At 41.8% G+C, this 11,452-nt stretch overlaps 1 protein-coding gene across 1 annotated transcript in view; it reads left to right on the forward strand.

Moving 5' to 3' along the window:
* LOC102814218 (spermatogenesis-associated protein 21-like) overlaps positions 1 to 11,452 on the forward strand; it is a 28,321-nt gene that overhangs the window by 11,099 nt on the left and 5,770 nt on the right. Inside the window, exon 3 of the mRNA XM_006866412.1 lies at positions 8,070 to 8,289. Coding sequence (XP_006866474.1) covers positions 8,070 to 8,289 — 220 coding nt within the window. The remainder of the gene's footprint in view (positions 1 to 8,069; positions 8,290 to 11,452) is intronic.

Genomic DNA, 11,452 nt, shown 5'->3' on the forward strand with positions numbered 1-11,452 from the left:
TCTTCATGTTGTCCAACATGAATCTTAGACTTCTTCAGATTTTTTTAAATCCTTTTTTCTGTTTGCTCTTCTATCTTAGTGGTATTGAGAGATATGTCTTCCAGCTCACTGGTTCTGCCTTCTATCTCTTCTGTTCTACTCCTTTGCCCTTTCAAAGTATTGTCTATTTCTGATATTCTGTTATTGATCGTTTGGACCTCTTTCTGTAAGTTTTGAATTATTTACAGTGTTGTATCTCTCATATTTGATTGTTCCTGTAGAGCTTTTCTGACTTCTCCCTTATTTTTCTCAACTCCATTGTAAGGTGTTTTGAAACATTTTATAATCCTTTTTCTGAATTCCTTCTCAGGCATTTCCAAGGCCTGCTCTTCTTCCAGAATGGAGTCCAGGACTACCTCTAGGTCATTTGTCTCAGACATTTTATCTTGTTTCTGGACGTGTGCTGATATGGCTATCTGCTTTAGCTTCTTAGACATGTTTAGTGTTTATCTGTGGCCTTAATAGTTAATTGAGTATGTGTTTTGGCATTTTTTATGCTTTCTGATTGCTTCCAGGGAGATGTGGGCTCCCTTTTCATTCTTCTTATTGCTTACCTCAGAGTAACTTTCACAGGTGTTGTTTGCCTCCCTGGTATACGGCAATTGGTATTGGTTCTTGCCTGGGATTTGATGTTTTATAGGGTGTGATTGTAGGTTGGCTGTATGGCAGCAGTTGCTGACTCTTCTTGGGTAATATAGGGAGGGAAAGTGTCCCCCCAAGGTAGAAGGGGGAGCATAAAACAGCAAAAAGAAAACCCAAACAACAATAAAACAAACCTAGACTGAATGCTGCAGTCTATAATCATAGAAAAGGGAGAGGAGGGAGAGAAGAAGAAGAAAAAGTCTGTAGCCTAAAATGAGTATGCCTTTAATGTCCTCTCTTCAGCTTCTTGCTTTCAAAGCTTCCTGAGAGACATCAAGATGCTACTGTTGGTTGTTATGCTATACCTCAGGCTTTAATTTAATTTTTGGCCTGTTTTGTTTTTTAAACTCTCTTTCCCTCTCTACAGCCCTGTCCTGGCCTTTCCTGTATTTGAAAAAAAGCAACAACATTCAGGGCCTGCTCTTGGGCTGAGTATCTGTGCGCATATGTGGCAGAAGAACCCACCAGTGGTGAGGATGGGGGGTGTCCACTCATTCAGGCATCCACTCTAGTCACCACAATCGAGGTGCACAAACAGTGGGGGTGCCAATGACCAGATACCAGAAAAAAGAAAAGAAAGAAAATCAGAATAAAGCAAAACCCACAATGTGTATTGTCCACCTTTGCTCCAAGGTTCCTGCGTCATTTTTCCTTGGTGTTTCTGCTCCCCCACTTGGTCTTGCCATTTGGTCTCACCCAAGATGTCAGCTCTGGGCCTCTAAGCCCAGCAGATTCAAAAGTACATGATTTCTTCCTTCAGCTTCAATTTCCACTAGCTATAAGCATTGAAACTTTAAAAATATTCCTAGCTATGTGCTTCCGAGTTTTGGAGCTCTGCCCTAGATCTGTTTTGCCTGGTGTTTTGTGGTATGGCTGACGGAAACCTTCACTGCACCTCCACCCTAGCTGCCATCAAGCCCTGCCCCACAAACTTTTTGAAGCCTCCCCCTTACATTAACTCTTATCTAGACTCCCCAACTAAACCACACACTCATTTTATATGCTTCATTCAAGGGGCATTTATGTGTCTTATTCAGCCTGGAATCTCTCATGCCTGGCATCGCTCCCAGCACATAGTAGGTAGATGTTTAGCAAAGATTTGTTCACTGGACTAATAGAAGAATAAACCAAAAAGAGTCTGAGAACTATGGCACCACAGAAAGATTTACATGGCTGGAGTCCTGGTGTGGTGCTGTGGGTTAATGCACTGGACTGCAAGGTCGGTTTGAACTGCAAGGTTGGCGATTCAAGCTCACCAGCTGCTCCACAGAAACCCTATACAGGGTCGTTATGGGTTGGAATAAACTCAAAGGTACTTAACAACAACAACATTAAGAAATCCTGGTGGCACTGGACTGCTAACTACAAGATCAGAGTTCAAATCCACCAGAAACTCTGCGGGAGAGAGGAGGTTTTCTGCTCCCTTGAAAAAATTTACAACTTCTGAAACCCTATATACAGCACTATGAGTAAGAATCAGCTGGATGGCAGTGGGGTTTTTGCTTGTTTGTTGCTATATAGGAACCCTGGTGCACTGTAGGATAAATTGCCACAGGTTGGCAAGTTCAAACCCACCAGCTGCTCCATGGAGAAAGATGAGATTTTCTGCTCACATAAAGATTTATAACCTTAGAAACCCTATGTAGGGTTGCTATGAGTCAGAATCAACTCAATGGCAGGGGGTTTATTGTCATTACTTTCTAAATAGGCTACATATTTAAAAACTTTTCTACAGCGAGAGTGCATTCTTTTTTGGCTTTTTATGAAGATGGCGCTGAAAGCGAGGAAGGAAACCCCTGCCCCTCCCAAAGCTGAAGTCAAAGCAAAGGCATGGAAGGCCAAGAAGGCAGTGCTGAAAGGCATCCACAGCCACACAAAAAAGAAGATCCACACATCACCCACCTTCCAGTGGCCCAAGACACTGAGGCTCTGAAGGCAGCCCAAATATCCTCAGAAGAGCAGCCCCTGGAGAAACAAGCTTGACCACTATGCCATCATCAAGTTCCCTTTGACTACTGAGTCAGCCATGAAGAAGCTCGAAGACAATAACATACCTGTATTCTCTGTGGATGTCAAGGCCAACAAGCACAGGCTGTGAAGAAGCTCTCTGACATAGATGTAGCCAAGGTCAACCCCTTGATCAGGCCTGATGGAGAAAAGAAGGTATGAGTTCGATTGGTTCCTGACTACGATGCTTTGGAAGTTGCCAACAAAATTGGGACCATCTAAACTCAGTCCAGCTGGCTAATTCTATATGTGATTTTTTTTTCAATACAAAGAAAAGAAAGAGAGAGAATTGAAAATAAAAGAAGGAGAAAAAATGGAAAGGCAAAAAGAAGCAAAGTTAAAAACTTGGAGAATAGGAATGTTGTTGTTGTTGTTAGGTGCCATCAAGTCGGAACCGACCCATAGCGACTTTATGCACCCCAGAACGAAACACTGCCCAATCCTGGGCTAACCTCACTACTCTTGCCACGCTTGAGTCCATCTCGTTAGGGGTCTTCCTCTTTTTCTCTGACCCTCCACCTTACCAAGCATGATATCCTTCTCCAGTGACTGGCCCCTCCTGACAATATGTCCAAAGTATGAGAGATGAAGTTTAGCCATCTTGGCCTCCAAGGAGTACTCTGGCTGCACTTCTTCCAAAATGGATCTATTAGTTCTTTTGGCAGCCCACGGCACGTTCAATATTCTCCTCCAACACCATAGCTCAAAAGCATCAATTCTTCTACAGTCTTCCTTATTCACTGTTCAGCTTTCGTATGCTTATGAGGGTATTGGAAAACACCATGGCTTGGGTCAGGCGCACCTTAGTCCTCAAGCTGACAGCTTTGCTCTTCAACTCTTTAAAAAGGTCTTGTGCAGCGGATTTGCCTAATGCAATACGTCGTTTGGTCTCTTGAATAGGAATAGCAATGACAAATCAATTTTATCAATTAAATTTCATTCTAACCCTAAAGAATCTCTTCTAGGTGAAGTTAGGGGAATGAATCAAAGCCAGGTTTGAGTCTACCTAACACAGGTAGAGCTGTAAAACAATAGTGTCTGAAGTCTCTAACTTCACCATGGGGGATGAGAACCCAAGGCTGGTTCCTATAAGGTGAGGTCAGACATACTTCCTCTCTCCAAACGTTAAAAAAAAAAAAAAAATTCTGACACCAGCCATTCCTCTAATGGCATTTTCTACTTCTCTACTGGGTTAGATAACTTGTAGTGATGACTACATAGAACTCACACACCATACTCACAACTGGGGGTTTATTAAGGAAGCAAACGAAAAAGAAATGGTCAATGTTCAACCATTTCAAGAGGTAGCACATGATCAAGAGCCACTGATACTGAAGGAAGAAGTCCAAGGTGCACTGAAGGAATTGGCAAAGAACAAGGCTCTAGGAATTGATGAAATAAAAATTGAAGTCTTTCAACAAACTGATGTGGCACTGGAGGCACTCACTCATCAATGCCAAGAAATTTGGATGACAGCTACCTGGCCAATAGACTGGAAGAGATACATATTTGTACCCATTCCAAAGAGAGGTGACCCAACAGAATGTGGAACTCAACTGACAAGGTTATTGATATTGTATACAAGTAAAATTTTACTAAAGATAATACAAAAATGGCTACAACCATACATTGGCAAAGAACTTCCAATAGTTCAAGCCGAATCCAGAAGAGAACGTAGAACAAGGGATATCATTGCTGACGTCAAATGGATCTTGGCTAAAAGCAGATAATAACAAAAAGATATATACCTGTGCTTTAATGACTACACAAAGGGCTTTGATTGTGTTGATCATGACAAGCTATGGATAACATTGCAAAGAATGGGTATTCTGGAACACTTAATTGTATTCATGAGGAATGAGTACATAGACCAAGAGGCAATTGTTGGAACAGAACAAGGAAATACTGAATGGTTTAAAATTAGGAGCAGTGTGTGCCAGGGTTGTATTCTTTCACCATACTTATTCAACCTGTATGCTGAGCAAATAATTCAAGAAGCTGAATTATATGAAGAAAAACATGGCCTCAGGATTGGAGGAAGACTCATTAACAACCTGTGATATGCAGATGATACAACCTGGCTTGCTGAAAGCCAACAAGGCTTAAAATACTTACTGATGAAGATCAAAGGTCACAGCCTTTGGTATAGGTTGCATCTCAACGTAATGAAAACAAAAATCTTACCTATTGGACCAATAAATAATATCCATATAAATTGAGAAAAGATTGGATTTGTCAATGACTTAGTTTTGCTCAGATCAACCATCAACACTCATGGAAACAGCAGTCAAGAAATTAAACAACGTATCGCATTAGGTAAATCTTCTGTACAAGGCCTCTTTAAAGTATCAAAGAGCAAGGATGTCAATTTGAGGACTAAGGTGTGCCTGATCCAAGTCATGGTATTTTCAATAACCTTATATGCATGTGAAAGTTGGACAGTGAATAAGGAAGATCATAGAAGAATTGATGCATTTGAGCTATGGTGTTGGAGGAAAATATTAAAATTACCATGGATTGCCAAAAGAATAAATAAGTCTGTGTTGGAAGAAGTACAGCCAGTATGCTTCTTGGAAGCCAGGATGGCCAAACTTCATCTCTCGTACTTCAGACATACCATCAGGAGGGACCAGTAAAGTGGAGGGTTGCAGAAAAAGAGGAAGACCCCCCCAACAAGATGGATTGGTACAGTGGCAGTAGCAATAGGCTCATGCATAGCAACATTTGTGAGGTTGGTGCAGGACTAGGCAGTGTTTTCGTTCTGTTGTACATAGGGTCGCTATGAGTGGGTACTGATGCAATGACACCTAATGATAACAGCAAAAAGGAAGCAAAGTTTACAATTCAGCATCAGGATCAACTTGGAAGTAATAGGAACAGTGCAGGAGACAGTTTGTTGATCAGGACAGATTCTAACCTTTCAACTCCTCAACTGTGCCCACAGGCAGTCAGGCTGGCCTCACTTGAGGCTATGCCCATCGCTGGTCCTTGCTCTCAGCTCCTACCCTATTTGGGCAAGTGTTACAGCTTTTAGATCTACTGATAAGTGCCTGGAATCCTTGGAAAGCCTCCTACCCAAAAGCACTCAACTCTTTTACTCTGTGGGTTGGCAAGTCCACTGCGGTTGGCTGCCAGTCCTGTGCTGTTGCTGCCCTGTGCCCCCTCCAGCATTACTGTGCTCTCTTCATCTCCTGGGTCAAGGAACTTCTCAAAATAGGGACCCTATTTTGAGAAGGAGCTCTGGTAACGTAGTGGTTACAAATCAGGCTGTGAACCGTAAGGTCAGCAGTTCGAAACTACCAGCGGTTCCGCGGGAGAAAGATAAGGCATTCTGCTCCCGTAAAGATTTACAACCTCGGAAACCTTGTGCAGGGTCCCTATGAGTTGGAACCCACTCCACGGCACTTAACAACAATAAGGTCTAAAGAACATGCTCAGCTCTTGGGTCTTCTTGATGATAGTGAGGCCCTCCACTCAACCTGTGGGATTGACTTTTTAAACCTAGGGAGATGGCAAAATGGACCAATCCCCTTGGTGGGCCACAGACATCTTATTTGCATAACCCCACCCAATCATTTGGAGTCCTGATGTGACACTGTAGGATAAGCACTGGACCGTAAGGTCCATTTGAACGGCAAAGTCTGTGATTCAAAATCAATAGCGGCTCCTTGGAAACCCTGTACAGGGTCATTATGAGTCAGAACCAACTCCACAACACACTTAACAATAACAACAACAACCACCCAATCGTTTTGTGGGAGTTACAAGACCATGGCTAGGAAGACCATATAAAAAGAGAAACCCATTGCTCTGCAACAGCGTACTGTGCCGATAGAAATGCAAACCATTCAACATCTCTGTTTAAACAACTTGGCAATTGGTCTTAACCACCTTAAAGCTGTCTTTCCCTTCATCTGCTTCTCCAAACCTGCCCTAAAGAAATAACTGATGATTCCAGTAAAGCTTTTCACACAAAGATTTTCACTGGCAGGTTATTTTAGATACAAAGACACTGGAAATCCCCTAAATGTCTGCACTTGAGAAATGGTTAAGCAAATGATGGCTATCTTTGAAACATGGAATATTATACTTCTGTTGTGAAGCATGTTTATGAAGGATTTATGACATGAGAAAAAGTTAAGCTATAATGTTTATTGAAAAAAGCAGATATGCTTATAACTTTGTAAATTTATGCAATTACATCTACTCCCCACTTATTGACTAGCTTGTCATTCAACATTTTACATCTATGACAATAGCAAAAAATCTGCTATCCAACTATTTTGTATGTTAATGATGTATATCTGGCAGTAACAGACACTGAGGCGTGAGACAAGATTAACACACTGGCTGTGATGGGTAAGGTTATGTGTCAACTTGGCTGAGCCATGATTTGGCAATTAGAATATGATATAATTTGGCAATTATGATATGATGTAATTTTGTAGTGATGTAGTCATCTTTTATTTTGTGATATGATATGGCCAACCTCCATTTTTGCATAATTACTTGGTCTTTGGAACCTAGTCATGTTGATAAGATGTTGAAAATGGCATGTTCTGAATGAAGACATGCATTGTATATGTAATATATTACAATGCATCATAATATATTTTATTATGATAAAGTCTCTAGCTGACACAAATGGTTTGCACTTGACTGCCAACCTGAAGCTTCTCAGTTCAAACCCAACCAGTGGTACCATGAAAGAAAAGCCCTGGAGATTGATTTCTACTAAGATAACACGCAAGAAAACCCTGTAGAGCAGTTTGGCTCTGTAACATATAAGGTTCTTATGAGTCAGAATCAACTCAACTGCAATATATATATATATCACCTCTGGTAGCATAATGGTTATGAGCGGGGCTTCGAAACTACCAGTGGTAGTTTATGGGAGAAAGTTGAGGCTTTCTGCTCCCATAAAGATTTACAGCCCTGGAAACCACTGAGTCTGAACCGACTCCAAGGCCCACCACCACCACCACCACCACAGAGGAAATATTCCAGAATATCTAAAGTGAGGTTATTCCAGAATATTTAAAATAAAGGCAGATAGACACAGATGCAAATTCTGAGTCATCATTGTTAGCTTTATCTCAAATCTTTCAACTTTTCTGAACCCCAGTTATTGGTGATTTTTTTTTTTTTCTGAAAAGGAATAAATAAGATCAAAACACAAACATTTAAATCCTAACTCCCCTAAGCATTGATATCAAGGTACCTGGGATCTGAGGAATTCATGTCAACCATTCATTCATTTTCCAGCCATTAAATGCACCCCCTGTGCAGGTGCTGTGGGGAGCAGGGGGAGAGAGAGTCTGAAAATAGAAAGCATGCCCTGGTCTGGGGTCTGAGACTTGCCTGCCTGTCTTTCTCTCCAGGAAGAAGCAATCATCCTGGGTCCCCAACGAAGGACCTGAGGAGCTGCAAGCAAGCCAGGGTCAGATCAAGCTGGGGAACAAGCTAGAGTTGCAGTCTCCTAGGGTCTCTGTGACATCTGATGAGCTACAGCAGTGGGGCTCAGAGGAAGAGCCTAAAAACCAGCAGGGGAGGCGGCCGGACCCAGGGACAATGGAGGACCAGCCTTCTGGAAGCTACCAGGTAATACCCCCAGAGATCTAGGCAGGAAGGGATGGAATGACTGGCTCACAGGGGAAATGAATGACACCCCACACATACACACACACACTTTCCTGTGCATTGTGATCAAGTGCCCAGTCTGCATGAGTCACTGGGATATCCCAGAAGCCCACATCAAGCCTTGATTGTCCACCTGCAGTGTTTAAGGCATGTTTCTGACGTGGCCCCATAGTATGTCACTGGATGCTGGGGCAGAGGGTTCTGTGTGCAATTATAATTGAAACATGCTGAGTTCAACAAAGCTAAAGCAGGTTCCTATATTCTAGGATTTCCTGACGCTAGGTGTCACCTGCTGAGCCTCTTAGATCTTGCAAGAGGTAGTTAGAGTACGTTCCGTTTCCCAAACTTGGTAACTACAAAAAAATCTTTGTTTTTATTTTATTTTTCTTCTTAATCATAACAGTGACTTTCTCTCTCTCATTTTAAAAATTTTATTGCGAATTGAGTGATAGTTTACATGGGGGAACATCTGTTTTACACTCATCCTATCTTATTTCGTTTCATTGCAATGATTACAATCCCCTCCATGCATCATCATTCAACAGTATTTGCTTCTATTTCCTCTGTTTTTTGTTTTGTTTTGTTTATTTTTGGGGGGGATGTACACCAAAACACTCAGGGATAGACCATCATTCAAACAACCAAAGGGCATACATACCCTGCAAGCCTGCCTCCTGGCCACCAGCACACAGTCCCTCTCCCTCCATGAGTCTAGAGTCCTCAGCTGTTCCATCTCTCCACATCATCATTAAGATTTAATTTTTTAAAGGCTTTTTGTTGTTGTTGTAAAAAGGTATATAACACATTTGTCAATTTAAAACCTCTTTCACATGTACGATTTAGGAGTATCGATTATATTAATCATGTTGCGTAACCATCTCCGATATCCATTGCCAAATTTTTCATCACTATCAATAGAAACTCACTACATCCTAAACAATGACTTCCCCTTCCACTCTTCTTTCCACCCCTGGCAGCTTTTATTTCTACACATTTACCTATTCTAAATATTTCAGATGAATGAGGTCATATGCCAAATTGAGCTTGTGGTTGACTTAGTTCCGAGTTGGCAGTGGTGGTGTTGGTTGTGTACCATCGAGTCGGTATTGATGCTTAGTGACCTTGTATAGGGTTCCTAAGGCTATAAATCTTTATGGGAACTGAAAGGCTCATTTCTCTCCTGAGGAGCGACTGGTAGAATCGAACTGATGACTGTGTGCTTAGCAGCCCAACTACATTACCAGGGCTCCAAAACAAAAACAACAATCCAGAGTTAGGGATTGTTGTTTTTGTTTTGTTTTCCCACAGCGTCCATGAGGTATAACTGACATTCAATTGCACAATTTCAAACTATACAATTTGATACACTTAGACATGTGTATCTACCCATGATATCACCACCACAATCAAGAAAATGAGCGTATCCATCACCCCAAAAAGTTTCCTTGTGTCCCTATGTTATCCCTCTTCCCACCCTCCCAGTATCCAGGCAACCTCTTATCTGTTGTTCATTACTATACCTTTGTTGGCATTTCCTGGAATTTTACATAAATGGAATGAATCAATGTCTTCATTTCCTAGTGCTGCTATAAGAGAAATACCACAAGTGGAGGACTTTGACGAACAGACATTTATTTCCTCACAGTTTAGGAGGCTAGAAGCCTGAATTGATAGTACCAGCTCCAGGGGAAGGTTTACTCTCTCTGTATTGGCTCTGGAGGAAGGTCCTTAGAGAAACATCTTCGGTTCCTTGCTCCTTGACCACCCTCATGTGCCATGGCATCTATCTCATCCCAACTGTCCTTCACTTCTTTGCTTAATCTGTTCTTTTATATTTCGAGAGAGATTGCTTTAAGGCATCCCTAAAGAGTACTGCCTCATTGACATAATAAAATCTATTCCCAAGTGGAGTTAGGATTTGTAACATATATCTGGGGAAAACACAGTTCAGTCTATAACATACAGTATATTCTCTTTTTTGTCTGGTTTATTTCACCCAGTGTGATTATTTTGGAATTCATTCATGTTATTATGTGTATCAATGCCTTATTCTTCCTGTTATTTCTGTTCTATCCCACTGTATGCATATACCACAATTTGAATAAATATGTTGAAGAATACAACCCTGGTACACACCTTTCCTGATTTTAAACCATTCAATGTTCCCTTGTTCTATTACAACAACTGACTTTTGGTCTATGTACAGGTTCCTTATAAGCACAATTAAGTGTTCTGGAATACTCATTCTGGCCATGTCATCCACAGTCTGTCATGATCCACACATTAGGAAGTCTTTGCATATTAAATAGATGTTGTTGTTGTGATGTGCCGTGGAGTCAGTTCTGACTCATAACTACCCTGTACAGGGTTTCCAAGGCTGTAAATCTTTACGGGAGCAGAAAGCCTCATCTTTCTCCCGCGGAACAGCTGATAGTTTCGAACTGCTGGCCTTGCGGTTCGCAGTCCGATTCGTAACCACTAGTGGTGCACAACTCTGTGAATATATAGGTATGTGTTGTTTAACGTCCACAATGTGTTCTGTAAAATAGGACTTCATGTGATTTGGATACTATGTGAAAAGGTATGTATATACAGCTATATATTACAGTGTTCCCTCAACATCCAAATCCGTAACATCTGAGGTCACATGGCTTGTGTGGAGCCCTGGGTCTGACCTGGGTGACTGCTGCTCTCTGCAGCTACATTCTCCTTGACCAAACCTTTCCCAAAGGCATAGTGTTCCCAGATGGGAAGAAGGGGTAGAGTGTTTTTTTCTAACTCTGTAGTACAACTAATGCACCAGCGGGGTCTGAAACCTGAGCTCAGAGCAAGGGTCTGCAGTCCTATGAGCTGAGGGGCTTCCATCCTGAGATCCTCACCCCCATTCAGACAGCAAGGATAGGGGTCCCAGGTGTGAGCACCTTCAGGCTGCTGGGATGCCTAGTTCTTCTCCTTCCTCTTCAAATCTCAGTGAAAATATTAGGGCCCTAAGCAAGGCACCCTCTAGGGAAGAGACCCCAGAGGTGACTTCCCTGTGGCTGAGTTCTCCAAGGAACCCCGCAGTCTGAATTCCCCACCACAAACTTTTTTTTTTTTCTTAAATGTTTTATTGTGAATTATGTGA

Source organism: Chrysochloris asiatica, unplaced genomic scaffold (genome assembly GCF_000296735.1).
Source record: "Chrysochloris asiatica unplaced genomic scaffold, ChrAsi1.0 scaffold00090, whole genome shotgun sequence".
Classification (NCBI taxonomy): domain Eukaryota; kingdom Metazoa; phylum Chordata; class Mammalia; order Afrosoricida; family Chrysochloridae; genus Chrysochloris; species Chrysochloris asiatica.